This window comes from Agelaius phoeniceus, chromosome 24 (genome assembly GCF_051311805.1).
Source record: "Agelaius phoeniceus isolate bAgePho1 chromosome 24, bAgePho1.hap1, whole genome shotgun sequence".
Taxonomy (NCBI): domain Eukaryota; kingdom Metazoa; phylum Chordata; class Aves; order Passeriformes; family Icteridae; genus Agelaius; species Agelaius phoeniceus.
Genome location: NC_135288.1, coordinates 3,027,972 through 3,051,580, shown reverse-complemented (window position 1 = coordinate 3,051,580; position 23,609 = coordinate 3,027,972). Strand labels below are relative to the sequence as shown.

At 50.3% G+C, this 23,609-nt stretch overlaps 1 protein-coding gene across 3 annotated transcripts in view; it reads right to left on the bottom strand.

Moving 5' to 3' along the window:
* Positions 1–13: 13 nt before the first annotated feature.
* The window catches only part of CCDC30 (coiled-coil domain containing 30), a 42,204-nt gene continuing 18,608 nt past the window's right edge, over positions 14–23,609 (bottom strand). For all 3 annotated transcript variants that reach the window (XM_054647875.2, XM_077190185.1, XM_077190184.1), the window contains 16 exons: positions 22,887–23,079; positions 18,410–18,508; positions 17,679–17,816; positions 16,160–16,297; positions 15,011–15,168; positions 13,516–13,747; positions 11,714–11,887; positions 10,802–11,011; positions 10,098–10,255; positions 8,782–8,929; positions 7,055–7,176; positions 6,300–6,441; positions 4,747–4,883; positions 4,362–4,473; positions 2,923–2,984; positions 14–1,883 (listed from right to left, as the gene is read on the bottom strand). In XM_054647875.2, the coding sequence (XP_054503850.2) occupies positions 1,667–1,883; positions 2,923–2,984; positions 4,362–4,473; positions 4,747–4,883; positions 6,300–6,441; positions 7,055–7,176; positions 8,782–8,929; positions 10,098–10,255; positions 10,802–11,011; positions 11,714–11,887; positions 13,516–13,747; positions 15,011–15,168; positions 16,160–16,297; positions 17,679–17,816; positions 18,410–18,508; positions 22,887–23,079 (2,440 nt within the window). In that variant the 3' untranslated portion in view covers positions 14–1,666. The remainder of the gene's footprint in view (positions 1,884–2,922; positions 2,985–4,361; positions 4,474–4,746; positions 4,884–6,299; positions 6,442–7,054; positions 7,177–8,781; positions 8,930–10,097; positions 10,256–10,801; positions 11,012–11,713; positions 11,888–13,515; positions 13,748–15,010; positions 15,169–16,159; positions 16,298–17,678; positions 17,817–18,409; positions 18,509–22,886; positions 23,080–23,609) is intronic.

Sequence of the window (23,609 nt, the reverse complement as noted above, 5' to 3'; positions counted from 1 at the left end):
ACACACATAGTCATATACATATGTCACATTTATTTGAACACTTTGGTTGCAGTGGAAATCACCTATGTAGCCATTTTGCTTATTTCCTTTAGAAATACACCAATATAAAAGTATAAAAATAACACTTTAGAAAATACATGAGGAAAAGAAAGAAAAAAAAAAAAAAGGAAAGGATCAGAGCAGAGAGTGGAGAGGAAAGGTCTCACCACCCATGGATGCAGTGACAGGACTTGGTTATTGCAATTTCAGTGTCCAAAGTCAAAGTGATGGTCACAGTCTGGATCCATCAGGGGTGGAAGCTCCAAAAATGCAAAGTTCAGTGGGATAATTCAGGCTCAGTGGGAACAGCCAGGTCCCTTCCCTGGGCTCAGGGGTTTTGCACTGCCCATGGAACACTGGGGTCATGCCCAGTGCTCAGAAATGAGTCTGTGCTCCCTCCAGGCTCTCTGATGCTTTGTGCCCCTTCCAGGACCTGACCCTGCCTCTCCCTGAGTGTGGCTGAGCCAGTTCTGCCCCCTCACAAGGGATGAAGCCCCCCAGCCCCTCCATGAGAGCGTTCCTGGCACTGCCCTGGGCTCTGTGGGGATGAGGATGCACAACTGCCCCAGGCACTGCAGAGGGCAGAGCCCAGGGACACCCCAAATCCCATGGAGAGGTTCTGTGCACCCCAAAAGGCTCCTGGAGGGTTCTGGGGAGCCCAAACAGGCACAGCCAGGGGTTGGGGGCACCCAAAGGCAGCGCTGGGGTCTGGGCATGGCACAAAACAAACCAAGGGGTGGGGATCCCCCCAAAATGGACACCAGGGCTTGGGCCACCCTGCAAGGGACAGCCAGGGTGCAGAGGGGGCACACTGAGGGGTCCAGAGCTCCCTGAACACACAGGGAGAGCCCAGGGAGCACAGAAAGGCCCGTGGAGATGCCCAGCTCTGCTCCCATCTGCACTTCTGATCCTGCTGTTCCCTCCTGGCACCCTCAGACTCCCTCCTCTCCCTGCTCTGCATGGCCTGATCCCTCTCACTCTCACCCAAGCATCCTCAGGGACCATCTACTCCAAATCTATCTCCTTTCCTCCCCTGGATGCTCACATCCCTCCTCTCTTCTGCCCCTATTCCATTTCCCTTTGCCCTCCCATCTCCCTCTGTGTCATTTCTGACCCCTCTGCCCATCACATCCTGATCCCAGAGCTTCTCTTTCCTCCCATCTTCCTTCCCTACACATTCCCATCCCCTCCCCAGTGCTCAGAGATCCTGTTCACCTCTGCACAGAGCAAAGGGAATGCTGAGAGTGTGGGAAAGGGGAATGACAGTGTGGGGGCATAGGGTAAAAGGGAACTTCTGTAAGTTTTATTTATAAAATTCATAGATTTGGACTGGACAGGGGATTAGGGCTGAGGGAAGACACCCTTCACCCCACCCCTCTAGCACTGTACAGAGTTTATTTACAAATTCCAGCCTCCAGTGGATCTGGGATCACACACACATTTACAGGTGGGCGAGTAAAAAAAAAACAAAACAAAACAAAACAAAAAACAAAGCTGTGGAATCATTGAGTTGGACCACATCCCAGCACTCATGGGCTCAGTGCATTTGGCAATTCTCTCTGCAGGCTCTGCTGTGTGCCATGGCTCCAGGAGCACAGACCCTGCAGCAGCATTCCCCAGTCCCAGCTCAGAAGCTCTGGGAGCCCAGGCTGTGGCTCTGCTCCTGCACAGGGGAGGCTGGGGGGGCCGTGCTGTCCCCAGGAGAGGCCACGTTCAGGTACCCAATCTCTGAAGGCTGTGAGGGGGACAGGCAGAAGGAAGAATCCAGGCTCTCAGCCTCTCCCTCAGGCTTCTGTGGGGCCTTCAGGCCTCCCAGGGGCTCTGGGAGATCTCGGGGTGGGAAGCTGGAAACAAATTTCCATTTTCTGTCATTCTCTGGAGCTTGAGTGAGCCCTACCCAACAGCTCTGAGCAGCACAGCACGATGTGGGTGCTCTTCTCTTGGAGCAAGGCTCCTCCTCCTCCAGGCAAGGAAGGGACACCCCCAGCCAGCCCAGAACCTGCTTGGAGCATCCTCCACCCCAACAGAGCCATGGCAGGGGCTGTCACCAAACCCCCAGAGCTGCACTGGCCCCCTGCCTTCCCCCCATCTGGTCTGGCATGGATTGGAATGGAGGAACACACCCAGAGTGATGTGGGAAACAGCTCTGGCCACACAAGGACTCCAGGTCTCAACACCTCTTGTATCAAGACTCCTCCAAAGGCCCTGAACACCAAGATTCCTAAATCCCACAGTGCTCCCCAAAATATTCTGAAAATTGGACTTCTCCATCCATTCAGCTGACTGGTTTCACTACCATTTTAATGCCATTTTAATACTATTTTCCCTAAAATTCCTTCCAGCCTTCTCCATCCCATCAGCTGACTGGTTTCAATCCCATTTTAAATGCCATTTTAATACTATTTTCCCTAAAATTGGACTTCTCCATCCTATCAGCTGACTGGTTTCACTACCATTTTAAATGCCATTTTAATACTATTTTCCCTAAAATTGGACTTCTCCATCCCATCAGCTGACTGGTTTCAATCCCATTCTAATGCCATTTTAATACCATTTCAATACCATTCTAATGCCATTTTATTTTCCCTAAAATTGGACTTCTCCATTCCACCAGCTGGCTGGTTTCACTACCATTAAAATGGCATTTTAATGCCATTTTAATATTATTTTCCCTAAAATTCCTTCCAGCCTTCTCCATCCCATCAGCTGACTGGTTTCAATCCCATTTTAAATGCCATTTTAATACTATTTTCCCTAAAATTTGACCAAAAACTACCAAAAAAGGCCTCTGGGAGGTGACAGCACAGGGTGGAGCAGCCAAAATTCTCCAGTGGCTCCTCCCTGGCTGCCCCTCCCTCCCTCCCTCCCTCCCCACCACGGTACCTGGCACGAGGAGGTGGCAGCACCTTACTCTGGGGGTGGCTTCCAGGAGCAAGCTTTGGGTCCTGGAAGGAAGAACAGAGACTTTGAAAGGAGGAGGCACAGGTCAGACCCTGAATTCCAACAATTCCTGGTCTTCCAAGCTCTCCCCCAGCTTCACTGAGAGTCCTCTCCACCAAGTGCAACCCCATGAGGTGCTAATCAGGGGTTTGGTTGTCCTTTGGGTGTAAATTTATTCTAAAAAATCCAAACCAAACCCTACCAAGGCCAGGTGAGCCCCAAACAGCCATTTCCCCCTCAACAGCTCATTTCCAACCTACCTGGGTTCTCTCCAAATTAAAAATCACAAGAAACTCCTAAATCCACCTGGTTGATTGGAAAACTCTTTGATTCCCTGGATTTTCTCCGCTTCTCTTGCCAAAGTTCTTCATTAACAACTTTCCCTCAGCTCAGGAATTCTTGCTCAGCTTGGCCTGAGGAGGGAACACTCCTGGCAGGAGGAACACTCCCAACCTTCTCCTTTCCTAGAGCAGCTTTAGAACTGAGGCCTTTGAACAGCTCTGAATGTGCCAGGTGAGATTCCTGCCCCTGTGGAGGGGGATCCCAGGGGCAGCAGCTCAGGGATGAGCAGGGGCTGAGTGTGAGGGCCTTCGGCTCCTCAGCACATCTGTATGGAGCCTTCAACTCCTCACAAAGCCCTTCCTCACCTGTATGGAGCCTTCAGCTCTTCACCACATCTGTATGGAGCCTTCAGCTCCTCACCACATCTGTATGGAGCCTTCAGGTCCTCCCAAAGCCTCTCCTCACCTGTATGGAGCCCTCAGCTCCTCACCACATCTGTATGGAGCCTTCAGCTCCTCCCAAAGCCCTTCCTCACCTGTATGGAGCCTTCAGCTCCTCAGCACATCTGTATGGAGCCTTCAACTCCTCCCAAACCCTCTCCTCACCTGGATGGAGCCTTCAGCTCCTCACCACATCTGTATGGAGCCTTCAGCTCCTCACCACATCTGTATGGAGCCTTCAGCTCCTCCCAAGCCTCTCCTCACCTGTATGGAACCCTCAGCTCCTCTCAAAGCCTCTCCTCACCTGTATGGAGCCTTCAGCTCCTCCCAAGCCTCTCCTCACCTGTATGGAACCCTCAGCTCCTCCCAAGCCTCTCCTCACCTGTATGGAGCCTTCAGCTCCTCTCAAAGCCTCTCCTCACCTGTATGGAGCCTTCAGCTCCTCACAAAGCCTCTCCTCACCTGTATGGAGCCCTCAGCTCCTCCCAAAGCCTCTCCTCACCTGTCTGGAGCCTTCAGCTCCTCCCAAAGCCCCTCCTCACCACGTCTGTCACCACCTACTACACGGGAGCCCTTTCCATCTCCAGGGATGGATCCAGCTCCCCCTGAGCCCCTCAGGCTCTGTGATTCCTGCTGATCCCAGCCCTCCTGGGGTCTCACCTCAGTGCTGGGAGCAGGGCTGCTCCTGGCAAGGCGCTGGGAGGAGCCCACAAGGCTGGAGAGCTGGAGCTTGTCCTGCAGCCGGGCGTTCTCCTCCTCCAGGATCTTCCCTCTGAGCACGGCACAAAGCACAAGTTATTTTCCTTCCAGCCATGCTCCACTTTCAAATGGGACTTTTGTTTTCCAACCTCAGAGCTGTTGCTCTCCACAGCCTCCAGCTCAGTGGTGAGGTTGGATGGGAAAATGGGGTAATTACATCCCTAATTACATCCTTAATTACAGACATTGCACCCATGGCTGGGGCACAGCCCAGACTTTCCTCTGGAATTCTTAAGAGAAAGAGGCACAAAACCAGGAAAAGGGGATGGACACAGCAGGGACCTACCTGCTCTGCAGGGAGGGAATCCCAGACCGGAGGCTCCAAGGGGACTCTTCCTGCTCTGATATTTTTTGGAGGAGCCGTCGCCTCTCCTGGAGTAATTTCTCATTCTCAGCAGTGATCTGGGCAATCAGCACCTTCCCCTTAGGGGGGTGGAGAAGGAAAGAACAACCACCAGTTACTCTTGACTCTGCTCTGTCCTCTGCAAAGCTCAGGGCTTTCCCAAGGGACCACATCAAGGGTGCCAGCTCCTAAACTTTGGAGTCACCATCCCTGCAAGTGCTCAAGAACCACGTGGATGTGGCACCTGGGGACACGGTTTAGTGGTGCTGGGTGGATGGGTGCACTTGAAAATCCTCACCTTAAAGGTCTTCTCCAACCTCAGTGACTCTGCAATACCCAGTTTGATGTAAAATACCCCAAAAAGAGGCTCTGGGGTCACTTCCCAGCAGGAATTGCTGAGGCAAAGGAACATGGAGCCCAGGCAGTGTCAGACTGGGATTTGAGGATGTGGCTTCCCCCAAGGGCAATCCTGAGCCAGGAATTTCCTTTTGGCTTTTTGTTACTACAGGTTGGTGCCCCTGGTCCCTTCCTGCAAGGAGGGACTTTGGACAAGGGCCTGGAGTGCCAGGACACAGGGAATGGCTCCCACTGCCAGGGAGCAGGGATGGATGGGATATTGGGAAGGAATTGTTCCCTGTGAGGGTGGGCAGGCCCTGGCACAGGTGCCCAGAGCAGCTGGGGCTGCCCCTGGATCCCTGGCAGTGCCCAAGGCCAGGCTGGACAGTGGAAGGTGTCCCTGCCCATGGCAGGGGTGGAATGGGATGAGCTTTGATGTCCCTTCCAACTCACACCATTCCCTGAATCCATGATCACTTTCACAGAATCACCAAATCACAGAATCACCAAATCACAGAATCACCAGGTTGGAAGAGACCTTAAAATCATTGAGTCCAACCCAGCTCCAACCCCTCAACTAAACCCTGGCCCCCAGTGCCACATCCAGGCTTTGTGAAACACATCCAGGGATGGTGACTCCAGCACCTCCCTAGGCAGAACATTCCAGAAGTTTATCACCCTTTCTGTAAAAAAACTTTTCCTAATATCCAACCTGTATTTCCCTTGGTGCAGCTTGAGGCTGTGTCCTCTGGTTCTGTCAGTGCTGCTGGAGAAAGAGCCCAGCCCCAGCTGAGCACAGGCACATTTCAGGAGCTGCAGTGAGTGATGAGGTCACCCTGAGTCTCCTTTTCTCCAGGCTGAGCACCCCCAGCTCCCTCAGGGGTTCCTCACAGGGTTTGTGTTCCCAGCCCCTCTCCAGCCTCATTGCCTCCTCTGGAAGTGCTCAAGTGTCTCAATGTCCTTCCCAAACTGAGGGGCCACAGCTGGGCACAGCACTGCAGGTGCCAAGGGCAGAATGAGCTCCCTGCTCCTGCTGGCCACACCATTCCTGACCCAGGCCAGGAGCCCTTGCCCTTCTTGGCCACCAGGGAATGCTTTTGGAAGCAGCAATGCCCCTGCAGCCCCCCCTTGCAGGAGAAGCCCTGGATGTGTCCTCTCACCTTTTCCACTTGCAGTTTGGACTCGCTGAGCTCATTTTCCAGCTGTTTGATCCTGCTGTCCCTCTGCTTCACCTCGTGGATGAAAGTCTCCTTGGCCCTGCGGATCTTGTCCTTGTGTCTGAGCTGCATCTCATTGTATTTCCTGGGCAAACAGGGACAACCATCAGGCTGGCAAAGGCACTTGGCTCAGGGTCACTGTTACAGCAGCTTCTTGGAGCCAGGTCTAGTAAGTTCTTGGAGGTCTATAACACACCCAAGGAGAGCAGGAAGGCTGGGAGAGATGGGGGTGCTCACCTGGAGAAGACTCCAGGGAGAGCTCAGAGCCCCTTCCAGGGCCTAAAGGGATTCCAGGAGAGCTGGAGAGGGACTGGGGACAAGGGATGGAGGGACAGGACACAGGGAATGGCTCCCACTGCCAGACAGCAGGGTCAGATGGGACATTGGAAGGAAATCCTTCCCTGGCACAGGGGCCCAGAACAACTGTGGCTGCCCCTGGATCCCTGGAAGTGCCCAAGGCCAGGTTGGACAGGGCTTGGAGCAGCCTGGGATAGAGGAAGGTGTCCCTGGTGGAACAGGATGGGCTTTAAGGTCCCTTCCCAGTCAAACCTATGTGGAATTCCCTGACAGCAGACATGGGGGGTGAGCTCACTGCACACAGGGCCAGTGGCTTTAGTGCTAAAAGCTGAATATTGGACAAGAAAATCCACAGCACAGCCAAATGCAAGAGCAGGCCCGGGCAGGTTTGTGGGCATTACCTGACATAGAGATCCTTCTGGTTCAGGAGTCTGACACCTTCCTCATACAGGGCTTTGTTCTCCTCCTTCAGCAGCGCCAGCTGCTCCGAGAGCTTCTGGTTCTCCTTCTGGCACTGGACATGCTGGAAAAGGGCTGGATTCAACTGGAGGGGCCCCTCTGCCTGGTCCCCAAAGCTTCCCTCTCATCCATCCCAGTGCTTCCCACTACAGCCAATATCCAAACAGCCCCCCTAGGGTAATAGTTGCTTTTTCGAGGTAAGTCTTACAAGCTCTTAGAGGTCTATTATTCACTCAAGATAGCTTAGTTACTTTTGGAGGCATAAAAATAGCAGGATGGCTTCTGTTGAAGTGTTGGAAACAAAAAGGTTTCATAAAAGGCAAAATAACAAACAGAGAAAAACTGAGCCAAGTGTAAGAAGTTTTTGCTCTTGGTAAAACACCTCGCAAAAGTGGATTAGTTTCTTTGTTCACTTCTTCTTCTAGTAAATTGCCCAGGCAATTTTAGCTCTTGTCTAATTGGCTATCTTTAAGTTTGAGGTGAAGTCCTCAAGGTCTTATGAGGTGTCTTTTTCACCGAATCAAAGAAAGAAACTTTTAAGCTTCTTTCGTTTCTGAGGAGACAAAAGTTAATTTTGTCACTCGGTTAACAAAGAGCACACTCCTACACCCCAGAGCACTCCCTTCTCCCCCTGACAAGCAGTGGGATTTTATTGCAGAGAGAGGCAGTGAACCCTCCCAGACAATGGACTCTGACAAAATTTCCAAGCAAAAACTCCAAGTTCTGCAAGATAAATGGAAGGAAGAAACCACCAAGCCTTCCTGTGCCCTCAGAGCTGCATCCCAAGAAACCAGCTGGCAATGTGAGACCTGCAAGGGCTCAGCCCCTGAGCAGATGTTCCCAATTCCAGCAGCTCCCAGGTGTTACCATGACATTTTATGAAATATCCCTTTGCCAGGATTTTTTCTCCTGAGAAGCTGGGAAGCTTCAGCTTCTTTATGTTTTGCTGCTTTGGAATGTGATTTGAAGAATTGTTTACTCAGCATGTGAATTGTTTTAATTTAGTGTCCAATCACAGCCAGCTGTGTCAGACTCTCTGAGTCTGTCACAGGTTTTTATTATCATTCTTGTCTAGCCTTCTGATGGCTCCTTTCCCTTTCTTTAGTATCGTTTTATAATATAATATCATATAATATATAGTATAATATAGTGTAATGTAATGTAATATAGTGTAATGTAATGTAATGTAATATAGTGTAATGTTATAATATGGTGTAATGTAATATATATGTAATATATATGTATATGTAATATACATGTAATATAATATATATGGTGTAATGTAATGTATAGTGTAATAATATGATATGATATAATATGTAATATAATATAATATAATGTAATATAGTGTAATGTAATATAATATAGCATAATATTATATGATATGATATATTATATAATATAGTGTGATGTGATATGATATATGATATGATATAATATAACATAATATAATAATATAATATAATATAATATAATATAATATCATATCATATCATATCATATCATATCATATCATATCATATATCAGCCTTCTGAGAACTTCATTCAAATTCTCACCTCTCACCTCGTCCTGGGGACCCAACAACCCCACAACACCCATGAGCAGATTCCAGCTCCTGATGGTCCTGTTGCCCCTTGTCTGCTGAGGAACCCCCTCCCTGCCACTGACCTCACCAGCATCCAGCTTCTTCTCATCCTCCAGCACATGCAGGGTCTTGGCCTGGAGCTCCACGTGCATCTTGGCCAGCGACGCCTCCGTCTCCCGGGAATGCCGGAGCTGCTGCCTCAGCTCCTCCAGCTGCTGCTCCAGGAGCCTCCTGGGAACACCACAGGGGGAACAGTGAGAGCTGCAGGGGTGCTCCAGATTGCAGGGCAAGATGTGTTCTATTCCCATCTGGATGGCAGCTGTCCTGTGTCAAGTGGGCAGTTTGCCTTATCTCTCTCTGAGTGATCACAATCACTCCTCCCTCGGGAGGGGACACCTGCTGATAACAGCTATTGAATGTCCCTGCATGGCTGATAAGAACTACAGCATCCTATTGGGAGATGTGAGCCCAGAGGGAGGAGCCAAGCATTGCTACCTGGATATAATCTGGAGATTCTGGAACACCAGCCAAGCATTCCTACCTGGATATAATCTGGAGATTCTGGAACACCAGCCAAGCATTCCTACCTGGATATAATCTGGAGATTCTGGAACACCAGCACAGCTTCTGCACTGGATTGCCCAGAGGAGCAGCAGCTGCCTCTTGCCCTGGATCTTCAGAGGCAGAGACTGCACCTTTCTCCAGGATCCCTGCTCCAGCAGAACCAGCCCTGGCACTGCAGGAGGGCTGAGCCACAATTCCAATGGGACTGTGCCAACAGCCTGACCCACAGGGTGTCAGGTTGGGTTCTGACTCTGGCAGTGTTGTTCTAGTGCACTGCGTTGTTCATTTTATCCTTTTATTTTCTTCCCTATTAAAGAACTGTTATTTCCTGCTGCCATATTTTTTGTTGCCTGAGAGCCCCTTAATTTAAAATTTATAGCAATTCAGAGGGGAGGGGGATTCATTTTCTCCATTTCAGGGGAGGCTCCTGCCTTCCTTAGCAGACTCCTGTCTTTCCAAACCAAGACAAGGGGCATGTGCCTCCTGCACCTCCTTGCTCCTCTTGCCCCTGCTGGCATGGAGGGGACAAAGGAATCAGCACATCCCAGTTGTGTCAGTGACACAGAAAGAGGGGATGATATTCTGGGATCATTCCCAGCTGCACAGGGAAGGGAGCTGTTGGCATCACTGCACTGACAGGAGAGGCCATGGCCCTTCCAAGGCAGATGAAGCCTCCAATAACCTCAGGAAGGGGGAATCCCTAGAGAACTCCAGGGATCAGGCAGGTCCAAAGGGAAGACAGGAGGTCAAAGCAGTGGTTTGGGTCTCCCTGAACCCTCCCAGGGCAGACAGGAGCTGCTGAAGGGCTGGCACAGCCCCTGCACAGCACAGAGACCTTTTCAGCTGCTCCTCATGAAGTGCCTGCTGCACTCGAGCTTCATTCTCCCGAGCTTCCTTGAGCTCCTCTTCCAGAAGCTTCTTGTCAGAAACACGAGCCTCTGCCAGCAGCAGCTGGTGCTGGGAATCCTTCAGCTTCTGCTGCAGTTTTGAGACCTTGGATTAAAATGGACACAGATTAAACTTTCTGAATGCACAGGCCAGTGTCTGAATCAGATTCCCCAGTGGCTGAGGCACAGCAAGGAAAGATTTCCTTGTTTTGACTCTAAGTCCATTGAAAGCAAAAGCTTTGGACTGGCTACCAGATTTTGGACCAAACACTATGTCATGAACTCCCAACAATCTTTTTTCAACCCATTCTGATCCTGCTCACATCAAAAGAGAATCCAATGACTTCTGCAGGAGCATGGCAGAATCAGTGCCATGGAAAACACAAAGTTTGGAATTTTCCAGGCAGTAAACAGTGGGAAATTATCTCAGCAAGAACAAGATCAGGGTTCCCTGTGCCTGTCAGCCCCACTATCAGTATTTCAGAGATACTGGGTTATCAGACATGGCTTCTATTACCTTGATTATGCTCCCACTAATTACAGGCTTTTTTCCTAAAATATGAAGCCAAGGAATCACAAAAAGGAATTTGGGGAAGCAAACCTGCTTGCTTTCTGCACTAGAGCTGCACAGAACTGTCAAACTTACACTCACCTTCTTTTGTGCTTCTCCTGCCCTGGATTTCTCCTGGGCCAGCCTTTCCTGGAGGCTGCTCCTGAGCTTATCAGCCTGGGAGCACTTGGAGAGCTCCAGTTCCAGCTCCTTGACCTTCTGCTGGCTCCTGTCCCACTGTGCTGAGAGGGAGGAACATGTTTCTGTGGTCTCTGAGAGTTTGGCCCGGGCCTGCTTCAGCTCAGCTTTAACCTGAGATCCCAGAGAAGAAATTGGATTTATACTTCAGCATAAATTAGCTGGAATGGCTTGGCTAAGAAAGGGGAACAGGATTCCAGAAAGAGAAATCACAGAGGAAGTAAAGCATGTTTTATTTGGATGCAGTGGAATTTGTCACAGAATCCCAGAGCACTTTTGGTAGGAAGGGCCCTTAGGGATCACCTGGTTCCTGTGGGAATCTATAAAATTAGAGGGTTTTGGGAAAGTTGCAAAAGGCAGGCTTTAGACACAGCAGAACTTTAGAGACAGTTCCAACCCCCCATCATGGGCAGGGACACCTTCCACTATCCCACATTGCTCCAAGCCCTGTCCAACCTGGCCAGGAACATTTCTGAGGATGAGGCAGCCACAGAAATGTCTCTGGACACCCTGTGCCAGGGCCTCACCAACCTCACAGGGAAGGATTTCCTCCCAGTAGCCTGTGTAACACTGCCCTCTGGCAGTGGGAAGCCATTTCCCCTTGTCCTTCCACTCCAGGTCCTTGTCCAAAATCCCTCTCCAGCTCTCTTGGAGTCTCTTTAGGCTCTGGAAGGGGCTCTGAGCTCTCCCTGGAGCCTTTTCTTCTCCAGGTGAGCACCCCCAGCTCTCCCAGCCTGGGGGGAGATGGGCTCCAGCCCTCATGGCCACAATTCCCACAGAGCTGAGGCACACAGGGGAGCCTGGCTCTGTCCCTACCTTGGTGCATTCCTGCTGGAGCAGCAGATTTTGCCTCTGGAGGTCAGCATTCTTCTCCCTCTCATACCTGAGCTCCCTCTCAGCAGAGCTGCACAGGTTCTGCACCCGCCGCAGGTCCTGGCGCAGCTGCTGCAGCTTCTCCTCCTGCTGCTGGAACCTCTCCTCAGACAGACCCTGCAGGAACAGCACAATCACACAGAAATTAACTTTAAGGCAGGATAAAGGTGGTTAAGGAAGGCAGAAGCCAGTAGGATTTAAGGGCATTTGGAAGGTGTGCAAAGCCTGGCATTTCTCTGTTCCCTTCCCTGTCCCTGCAGGGCTTTAGGAGCCTTGGGGATGTGGCACTTGGGGCCATGGTTTGTGGTGAACATGCAAGCTGGACTTGATGATCTCAGAGGCCTTTTCCAAGCTCAATGATTCCATGATTCTCTCCATCACCTCAGAGAATCCTATACAGCTCCTGGGGCTGAGGGGGGAGAGGTGATAACCTGGATGAGGGAACAAATCCCTGTTGAAACAAATCCATCCAATCAAAGCAAAGCCACCAGGTCACTTTGGATTCTTGTACCAGAGTCTCACTCAGGCATCCAAGCAGGAGTGACACAGCCAGCCCAGCTCCCAGAGGGAGCAGGAGAAAGGTGAGTCCTGGCAGGGGGACAGGAACCCAACAGGACAAACCTGGGCACTGGGAGGTGTCACCAACAGTCTGGGATGGCTCTTGGGAGGTAACTGAGCCCCTTAGCTCACTCACCTTCCTAGCACACACACCAAAGCCTGGCTTGGACCAAAGCCTTTCTTTTCCTGCATCCCTTTCAGCCATCCCTTGATCTCCATCCCCACTTTGCATCCTCACCTTCTGCTCTTGGAACCACACAGAGTTCACTGAAGACCAAATCTGCCTTCTCAGATAATCCCCAGGTAACTTTCCCAAGTCTTGATCCAGCACTGTGGGATCTGGCAGTGTCAGTTGTCCTGGAGGTCCATTGGCTCCATTGATTTTGTGGGGTTTTCCCCAGCTGCTTCCATCAGGACCCACAGCACTCCTTGTGTCCTGCTCTGCTCCACCTGGATGATTTCCTGCTGCTTGGATACAACTGGACTCTGATCCTCTACTTCTCATTCCCACCCCGTCCTCTTTTCTCTCCCAAATCTTTGTACAGAAGCTGAGCTCCCAAATCTTTACACAGAAGCTGAGCTCCTCCTCAGTCTCCCCATCCCAAGTTCTTACAGCATTTCCTCCCTTTCTCTTTCAGCTCACAAGGTGAGAAAGATGAACAAATTCCATTTAAGTAACTTATTTCTGCCACGTGTAATCAGTTCAGTTTATCCAATTCCCCACCACATCCAAAAGCACAACACAAGGAAATCAACACATCCCTAATTGCCAGCCATCACTCACACACAGGGCTGACTTCCAGCCCACTTTAATTACATTTTGCCTCTTAATTAATGACAAAAAGCAGGATAAATCTTTACACAGAAGCTGAGCTCCCAAATCTTTACACAGAAGCTGAGCTCCTCCTCAGTCTCCCCATCCCAAGTTCTTAAGGCATTTCCTCCCTTTCTCTTTCAGCTCACAAGGTGAGAAAAGTGAACAAATTCCATTTAAATAACTTATTTCTGCAATGAGTTAAGTTTATCCAATTCCCCACCACATCCAAAAGCACAACACAAGGAAATCAACACATCCCTAATTGCCAACCATCACTCACACACAGGGCTGACTTCCAGCCCACTTTAATTACATTTTGCCACTCAATTAATGCCAAAAAGCAGGATGCAGATGGCAAAGCTGCCCATACCTGTTTAAGGCTCCCCTCTAAACTGCCTGCAGAGCTCTGCCATGGGAGAAACCTGTTCTCCCTCTGCTCCAAGCCTGGGGTCATCCTCCTCATGTCTCCCTGCTCCCAGGCACTCCGGATGTCACATCTGAGCTGGGCAATTTCTTCCAGCAGCAGCCGTTTCTCTTCACTGCTCTCCTTGAGCTGCTTTTCCAGCTCCTCCTTCTTCTTGTTGCTCTCTAGTAATTCAGAGCTTGAAGGAGAAATTGAAGGAGAGAGATAACTACACAAATCCAGGGAAAACACCCTTAAAGGGGAAAAACTTGGGAGATGATATTCCAGTGAAACACTCAAGTGCTCCGGGAGGCTCCAAAGGGGATTCAGTCCCGAGTGCAGCAGTTCTGGGCAAGGGTCAGTCTCCCTGGGACACTTCCCACAACACCACGTGTGTCCAAAGGCTCAGCTCTCCCTGGAAGAGGTTACAGGCTGCCCAAGGAATCCTCACAAAGCCACAGGAGCTGCTCTGCACTCAAAGTCACAGGGAAGCACTGACTGGTGTCCCAGTCCAGCTGCCTGACTCATCTCCACCCAAACTCCATTTTCTCCATCCAAGATCAAAGTTGTGGCTCCCCCACCCCTGGAAGTGTCCATGGCCAGGTTGGACAGGGCTTGGAACAACCTGGGATAGTGGAAGCTGTCCCTGCCCATGGCAGGGGTAGAATGGGATGAGCTTGAAGATCTCTTCCTCCCCAGAAGAGTCTGGAATTCTGTGATTCTATGTCCAGGCTGGAATCACCATCCCTGGAAGTGTTCAAAACACCTGTGGATGTGGCACTTGGGGACATGTGTTAAGAGTGAACATGGCAGTGCTGGGAAACAGTTGGACTCAATGATCTTGGGGGGCTTTTCCAGCCTGAATAATTCCATGATTCCTTAGCAGCTCCCTGCTGCCTTCTCCTGGCTGTGCTTTATCCCACTAATGCAGGTCACTGTAACCATGCTGGATTTAATCTTTATTTACTAAGGACAGATGAGCACCTGAGCCCAGATGCTCCAGCTCCAAATTTGTCCTGCTCAACTCAAAAGGAGGAGTTGGACCAACACCTGCTGACCCCTCTCCTCCAAAAACACCCAAATTCCAAGGACTACCCCTATCTCCAGTGGGACCAGGACCACCAGCTGCTGCCAGCAGTGAGCCCTGAGCAGCCCAAACCCACAACAGGAGATTTTTGAGACCCCCTTAGTCCAACTTCAAGGGAAGAATCCTCCTCCCTAAGGACAGCTCCCATTTAGGCTGCTCAGAATCTGGAAGAGCTGCAGAAAAAAATCTTTAATCCTGGCTGATCCTGACTAAGGAAATTCACCAAAATCAGAAATGCTGACCCAAGGACAACATGAAGATGCCAAGCCCATTTTTGCCAGAAGCAGCCCTATGGGGAGTTGGGAAAGGCTCAAAACTTAATTCAGCAAAGACAAGGAGCAGAAAATACCACAGGCTTTGTTAAGGTTTATTTACCAGAGCACTTCTTGTTCTTCCCTCAGGTTTTTGATCTGTTCTTCCAAAAACACTACTTTAGCCATCTGCTCCTCGTAGGTCTTTGCATCTGCACAGGGATCCTCCTGTTTCTGTTCCCCTTTGAGGCTCTGTTCTCTGTCTTGCAGGACTTCAGAGGCCTGTAAGGTCAGAAAACACCAGGACTTGGATTTCCTCTGCTCTGATGGAAATCTCTGGAGCCATGCAGGGCAATCTGGGGACTCCAGCAAGACATGGCTTGTGATTCTGTGGCTAAATAATTGCACTTCTTCCTCCTCAAAGACACATGTGAGTTCTTATTCCTGCATGGAAAGCAGCTGTGTCTCAACTACCACCAAGCCATGGTTCTTGATTTGATTTCATCCCACTGTGGCACAACTGCAGTTCCCAGGGATTTACAGCATATGGCAAAGCTCTTCACAAAAGCAGCAGCTCTTGGCAAGCCAGGAGGGGAACAAAGTGTGGGTTCAGGTGGCTCTCACAGAGGGGCCCCAACTCTACCCCAAACACCTCCCTAGGGATGGCATCTCCACTGCCAATGTCACCTAACCCTGTAACACCAGGTAACAGCACACCCTCAACAGGAGACTTGGGGAGAAGATGCCAAGAAAATAAAAGGGGTGGGAAAGGAGGAATGGACCAGGACAGAAGAACTCACAGCTGAATCACAACTGGAGCCTGCCCAGTGTCAGATCTGCTGCTCATCTGTGATGGACCCAAACCCCCTGGAACAGGGGCTCAGGTGTCTGACTCATCTCCACCCAAACTCCATCTCCATTTTCTCCATCCAGGGTCAAAGTTGTGCCTCACCCACCCCTGGAAGTGTCCAAGGCCAGGTTGGACAGGGCTTGGAGCAACCTGGGACAGTGGAAGCTGTCCCTGCCCATGGCAGGGGTAGAATGGGATGAGCTTGAAGATCAGACACAAACACCATCATCCTCACTAAACACCAGCTTTGATTGCTAAAGCTTTTTAATCAACAGCTCCTCCTGAGCTTTCAGTCCCAATTATTTCAACCCCAAGGCATCTTATCTACACCAGGACAAATTTGCTCATATTTGAGCAACACACCCCAGCAGCTCCTGCCTGCATCAGGAACCACAAGAACTGGGAATTCTTTCCATGTCTCACCTCTGGAATTAGCAAAGCACTGTCTTTGTGTAGCTTCTCATGGGATACATCCACAAGATCCCTGCTGGCTGATGCTCTCTGGAGACTTGGGAAGGTGTTTCTGTGGCCTGTGAGCTCTGAGTGGGAGTCAGGGAAACCCTGCAGAGGTAACAACAGAGTCAGTGCATGGCACACACCCCAAAGGACAAGCTCAGGAAAACATTTCTCCTCTTAATTGGCCAAAAATCTCTTAAAAACAAGGAGAGATTTCCAGATGACAGAACCCAATGATTTCATGCAAATCTTGTTTCCAGCATGTTGGGAAATGATTCATTGCAGAACAGTGGCTCCATCCAGAGGGAATGAGCCCATGTGGGAGGCCAGGAATTCACCAAATCCATCCAAAGGTCTCTATGCTAAAGGCTGTTCCAGCCTAACACAGGGCTCTGGATTCCACCTCCTCCTGATCCCTTTGATGGGAAAACAGTCCCTCCTTCACCCCCTGGCCAGTGGGGGGCTGAATTCCAGCCAGACCTTCAGGCATGGATGATTTGGATTCAAAGATCCCTGGATCACGAGCAGGCTGAACTACCGGCTTCAAAAAGGGCTCCAAAAGGACTCTTCCCATTTTGCCCACCATTCCCCACATCAGACAATTCCTTCCCATGTGTGCATTGATAGACTGACCCAGCCTCTTCCTCCTAGCCAGGCTGTTTTCATCCCAAGCTTTGATCCCGAGTTTCAGTGGGGATTTGTTGCAGCAGGACTAAGCCCTGGCCTGTAGATGCCACTGTTCCTGCAGCACTGCCTGAGTCTGTGCAGCTCTGCCAACAGCTCAGGCCTTCCCTGGATTTGCACTTGGATTCAAGGAAGTGACAGAACTCACAAACTGATCTAAGGCCTCTCAGAGTGATAAAAAATGGGATTTGTCACGGCTGTGCCCCCCCATTGCCAGTCTCCCATTGCCAGGTCCCTTTGTCCAGGCCACAGATCTGTCAAGCTCCTGAATTTTCACCCTCATTTTCAGTGCTTGTCCTGGCAGCCCTTGGACAATCTTGCTGGCACCACTCACTGTCTCTCCTCTGTGGCCCAGCTGGAATACAAGAGTTCCAGCAATATTCCCAGCAGGGAAACCTGCAGGAGTTGATTTAGCACCTAAATTGGTTCAAGCCAAGTGGGCCAAGCAAGGCCCTTGGGGAAATCCCAGCAGGACGTTCATTTTTCAATTCATGAAATTATTGCCTGAAAAAACTAAAAAACTCCCACTCTGCCCTCCAGAGAATCAGAGTTTGCCTACAAAGTTGGAATTCCTGATTTGGTATCAGATTGACTGAAAGGAAGGTAAGTTCTGGAGTTAGAGATGATGCCATGAGAGCAGCTGGATTGAAAACCCTCCACCAAAGGTCTGAAAGTGGCTGGGCTGGAGAAATGCATCAAGAGATGCCAGGCAATGAGTTTGGGGCACACCTGGGGATGTTTCATGGAGCACCCAAAGGCAGCTGGCTCCTGCAGGGAGCCCCACCACAGGGCCTGGACATACCTGGCTGCCCAGAACCTTCTCAGCCTTCAAATCTTCCCTCAGCAGCTCCAGCTCAGATGCCAGCTGCTTTCTCCTTTCTCTCCTCTCTCCCAGCTGATTTCCCAACTTGTCTATTGTTTCCTGACAGCTTTCCAACATCTGGAAGAAGAAAAGTTCAGAGTCACTCCCACAATATCAGAGAGAAGCAGATTGCAGGATATGTGTCTTCTAGGAAACGAGGAAAGGAGAAGAATGGTTCTCAAATGTTCCCAGTGGAATTCCTACACCTCTTATCCAGGGCTCACAGAGCCTCAACTGACCCAAAACACTTTGGGAAGCTCCTCTCCCATCTCTGTCTGGCTGACACACCAGGCAGATGCAGTTGTTGGGCTGGCAAGGATCAAATGGACAGGAAGGTTGACCCAGAACGTGATGGGAATCAGCTTTAAATGTACCTACACATCCCCTGGTTTCACCAAACCCTCAACAGGAATTGAGCACCTTCACACAGGTGAAAACTTCACACTCATGGGGAGACAACAAACTCCTCAGCTGGCAGAGCTGAAGGCAAGAACTTCCTAAGGGCAGAGTTTTCATGGAGATCACATTGGCTGCTTTCCTGCAGTGATCCATGAGGAGCTACAAATCCTCAGGAGAGGGTGACAAGAGCATACCCAGGAAAGAGACACTTCAGAGGCTCATTTAAAACATTTCTAAGCAGAACAGTTCATTTCCCAAGGAAAAGCTCTCACCTCCTGCATCTCCTGAGCTCCAGATGTCACCTGCTCGCTCCCATCCATCTCACTTTTGTTCTTCTGCACCTCAAACAACTCTGTTTCCAAACTGGTGATCTGAACATGGACAAATCCCAAGTTAAAACCAAACCAGGACTCACAACTAAATGCAGAACTACTCCTGAAGTGCTCCTTGTGCTGCTGTGTTGAAGATTGCAATGCAAGATGTTTTCAATTCCCATCTGTATGGCAGATTATCTTTGTCAAGTGGGCAGTTTGCCTCATCTCTCTCTTTGAGTGACCACATTCACACCTCCCTGGGAGGGGACACTGCTGATAACATCTATTGAATGTCACTGCATGGCTGATAAGAACTACAGCATCCCATTGGGAGATGTGAGCCCAGAGGGAGGAGCCAAGCATTGCTACCCAGATAGAATCCAGAGGTTTTTGAGACACCAGCACAGCTTTCTCCACGGGATTCCCCAGCGGAACAGCAGCTGCCTCTTCTCCCACTGGATCTTCAGAGGCAGAATCCATCCTTCTCTACAGGACCCCCTTGCTCCAACAGAACCAGCCCTGACACTGCAGGAGGGCTGAGCCACAATTCCAATGGGACTGTGCCAACAGCCTGACCCACAGGGTGTCAGGTTGGGTTCTGACTCTGTCAGTGTTGTTCTAGTGCACTGCATGGTTTATTTTATCCTTTTATTTTTTTTCCTTTCCCTAGTAAAGAACTGTTATTTCCTGCTGCCACATTTTTGCCTGAGAGCCCCTTAATTTAAAATTCATAGCAATTCAGAGGGGTGGGGATGGTTTACATTCTCCATTTCAGGGGAGGCTCCTGCCTTCCTTAGCAGACTCCTGTCTTTCCAAACCCAGACATGCTGTAATGGGATAAGGCCCATGTTGGAAGCAAGGAACAGGAGGGGATGTGCATGGCCAGCTCCAGCTCATCCCTCATCCTGCTGCTTCCAAGGAGGAAGGAGCCAGACTCAAGCCAGAAAAAGATGGAATTCTGCTCCACAAAAGGAGTGGAACAACCCAGGCACATGGTGAAAACTCAAAGCTTCCACACATTGTGGTGCTCCCCCAGCATGGAGGAGCCCAAGACACCCCAGTTTAGGTGCTGGGTCATCCTTGCTCCCTGTGCTCAGAGTGCAGATGTTGAGCCTGGTCCATCAGGACTCACCCTGGTCCCTTCACTGCTCATGGGAAGTTTTCAGTCACTCCTGAAGGGCTCCAAGGCCTTGGGATTGGGACAGCAAAGCACTGATCTCTGTAAGCACTGATCCCTGCAAGCCCTGATCCCTGCAAGCCCTGATCTCTGCAAGCACTGATCTCTGTAAGCACGGATCTCTGCAAGCACTGATCCCTGCAAGCACTGATCCCTGCAAGCACTGATCTCTCTCTAAGCACTGATCCCTGCAAGCACTGATCCCTGCAAGCCCTGATCCCTGCAAGCCCTGATCCCTGCAAGCCCTGATCCCTGCAAGCACTGATCTCTCTAAGCACTGATCCCTGCAAGCACTGATCCCTGCAAGCACGGATCTCTGCAAGCACTGATCTCTCTCTAAGCACTGATCTCTCTCTAAGCACTGATCTCTCTCTAAGCACTGATCTCTGCAAGCACTGATCCCTGCAAGCACTGATCTCTGCAAGCACTGATCCCTGCAAGCACTGATCTCTGCAAGCACTGATCTCTGCAAGCACTGATCTCTGCAAGCACTGATCTCTCTCTAAGCCCTGATCCCTGCAAGCACTGATCCCTGCAAGCACTGATCTCTCTAAGCACTGATCTCTCTCTAAGCACTGATCTCTCTCTAAGCACTGATCTCTCTCTCTAAGCACTGATCTCTCTCTCTAAGCACTGATCTCTCTAAGCACTGACTTTTGCTCCTCCTGGCACCTCTGGGCAGGTGCAGTTTGGGCAAGGTCTCATTCTGCCTTTGGATCAAAGTTTTTGGTCCTGAAGTTCCAAAGGGCTCAAAGGAGCTCTGAGCAGCCCAGATAAGATCATCCCAGAGGAGCAGCTCAGTTTCTCTTCCCCATTAGAGATCCCACAGACCCTTTCCAAAATCCAAGTCTTGGCACTGGCAGCCCCCCTGCTCCTCTGCCAGCTTCCCTTTCCTTAGGCCTGACATCCAGCCTGGGCTTATTTCTAAAACCCCTGGCTGGACTGCCTAACTGCCTGAGCTTGGCTCTCCTGAGATGAGCTGGGACACTAGAGGGAGATGAAATCCAGCTCCACAGAACCCCAGACTGCTTCTGGAGATGCCAGAATCCCAGGATGGGTTGGGTTGGAAGGGACCTTAAAGCCCATCCTGTTCCATGGGCAGGGGGACCTTCCTCTATCCCAGGTTGCTCCAAACCCCCTCCAACCTGGCCCTGGACACTTCCAGGGGTGGGGCAGCCACAGATTCCCTGGACAACCTGTCCAGGGCCTCCCCACCCTCACAGACAAGAAATTCTTCCTCATATGTAATCCCAAAGCCAAAGAAGTACCAAGTCCCTGCCAATCCCAGTCCATTTGCACAGCAGCACCTCAAAGCCCCTGAGCTCTGATGAGTTCCTGGCACCAGCTGGGTCTGCTGGAGCTCCCAGAAGGGAATGGTCTCTTCCCAACACACAGGAAAGCTGCTGCAACTCTGCTTTTCAAATCCAGATATGAGCCCAGCAATGTCTGAAGAGGTATTAGAAGTGGGGTGAAACACCTAGACCTCTCACAGAAGAGCTAAAGGACAACAAACCCCTCTCCTTCTGCATGACTGGATGATAATTTGGGGTTCAGCAAGACTTTGGAGCTCCAAAAGGGATCTCAAATGCAAAACACACCCCCCCTCCTCACCCCCTGTCAGCCTTTGGTCAGAAGTTGATATCCAGCAATGCATTTCTTTAGTCTCCATCCAAGCCATTAACTTTTAAGCACTGAATTTGTGCTCCCAAATCCCATGCCAGCAGCAGAACAATCCTCACTCTGTATCCCACTGTCCTGATCCTGAGGCACAGCCTGACCAGCCAAGGCTTCTGCAGCTGGGCCAGGACCAGCAAAAACCCTCCCAAGTCCTTCCCAGGCAGGGCAGGACTGGAAAACACCCAGCAGAGCTCAGCCTTGCCCAGGCTCCAGCCCACTCCCTCCTCATCTCCAGGGCTCTTTAGGCCCCCTGGGAATGCAGGACACAGCAACCTCCAGCTAAGCAGATGCATCTATCCATGGGTTTAAACCCCCCTCCTCATCCACCCTGCCTCTGCTCCCTGGCCCTGCATCCCTCAGAATGGGTCTTTGTTGTGGGGGTCCCAGCTGTGGGTTCCTCTGGGTCTGCATTGAAGGCACTTGAGACAGGAGTTCATGTTCACACTCAGGTGTTTATTATTTCTTAGCAGTAAAACAGTCTCACTGCTGGGAGTTCTGCAGCTTTTCATTAGAAGGCACAAAATGGCAACAATCTCTTGGTACAAGGGCTTTTCAGACTAAACTGTCCAGTTAAGAGCTGACACCTGGATTATTTTCCCTTTTATAACCCAATAACTGATCCCAAAGAGCCCACAAGTTTTGTGAATTCCCCCAAACCCATGAAGAAGGAGGAGGAGGAGGAGGAGGAGGAGGAGGAGGAGGAGGGAGGAGGAGGAGGAGGAGGAGGAGGAAGAGGAGGAAGAGGAAGAAGAGGAAGAAGAGGAAGAAGAGGAAGAAGAAGAAGAAGAGGAAGAAGAGGAAGAAGAGGAAGAAGAGGAAGAAGAAGAAGAAGAGGAAGAAGAGGAAGAAGAGGACGAAGAGGAAGAAGAAGACGAAGAAGAAGACGAAGAAGAAGACGAAGAAGAAGACGAAGAAGACGAAGAAGACGAAGACGAAGAAGAAGACGAAGAAGAAGACGAAGAAGAAGACGAAGACGAAGACGACGAAGACGAAGAAGACGAAGACGAAGAAACCCAGGACAACACCCTGTGCCCTCCATCTTGCTGCCATCCACAACATCCTAAAAATCCCAAAACTTAAACTGGGAGAATGAGGCTGGGGAACTGTCAGCATCTCTGGGTCTGCATTGAAGGCACTGAGACAGGAGTTCATGTTCACACTCAGGTGTTTATCATTTCTTATCAGTAAAACAGTCTCACTGCTGGGAGTTCTGCAGCTTTTCATGAGAAGGCACAAAATGGCAACAATCTCTTGGTACAAGGGCTTTTCAGACCAAACTGTCCAGTTAAGAACTCACACCTGGATTATTTTCCCTTTTATAACCCAGTAACTGATCCCACAGAGCTGCAATGCAGACTTTTCTGCCCAATTACAAAATGCCACCCAAACCCATGGAGAAGGAGGAAGAAGAAGCATGAAGAAGAAACCCAGGATAGAGCAGAAATCCTGGCTGGTTTTCCTGTCAAACCAAATACAGCAGAGTGCAGGGCCAGCTCAAACATCATTCTATTTTTCCAATCAGAGAGAAAAGTAGATGGAATTAAAGAAACCCAAACCTTGTCTCTCCTGTTCCTTACTCACCTTCTGGTGCAGTCCCTCCACTTTGCTCTCCAGCTGCTGCTTCTCTTGCTTGCTTTGGATCTGTGTCTCTCCCAGGATTGATTCCAGCTTCTCATTGTGCTCAACCAAACCCTCTTGTTCCTGCTCCAGTTTTTGCAGCTTGTGAAGGAGCTGGGAATTCCTACCCTCAGTGCTCTCCATGGCTTCCCTGCACCTGCAAGCAAAACCCAGCATCACCAAGGCTGCAACTGCATCCCAACTGCTGCAGGGAGGAAAAGCCAAGGTTTTTGTCACACTCTCCTGCTGGTTTGCAGTCTCACATCCAGCGTGGCCTTATTTAGATGGGAATTAGGGGTGATGGGATCTACACAAGGGATGATGGGCAGGAAACAGGTCAGGCATGAGGCTGCCAACTGCAAATTCAGCTGCTTGAGGTGCAGAACAGGCTTGGGAAGCTGAAGGGAAAAGGGTCAGAGGGCTTTTTGAAGAGGATCAGCTCCCCTTTCCTCCCTGAACCTGCCAGATGAGGTGCAGCACTTCCTGAGCAGGTACTGGGAGAACAAAGCTTTGAATTCCCTTAGAAATCCCTGTTTCCATATTTCTGGTTGAAAGGCAGGTGTTTTGGTGCACTCCTGGAAAGCAACAAAATCCAAAGAAAACTTCCCAGCACTTTAACAGGTTTAAAAACAAGGTTTTTAAACAACATGATTTTTAAATAATGGGGTTTTTGTCTGTGGAGAGCCC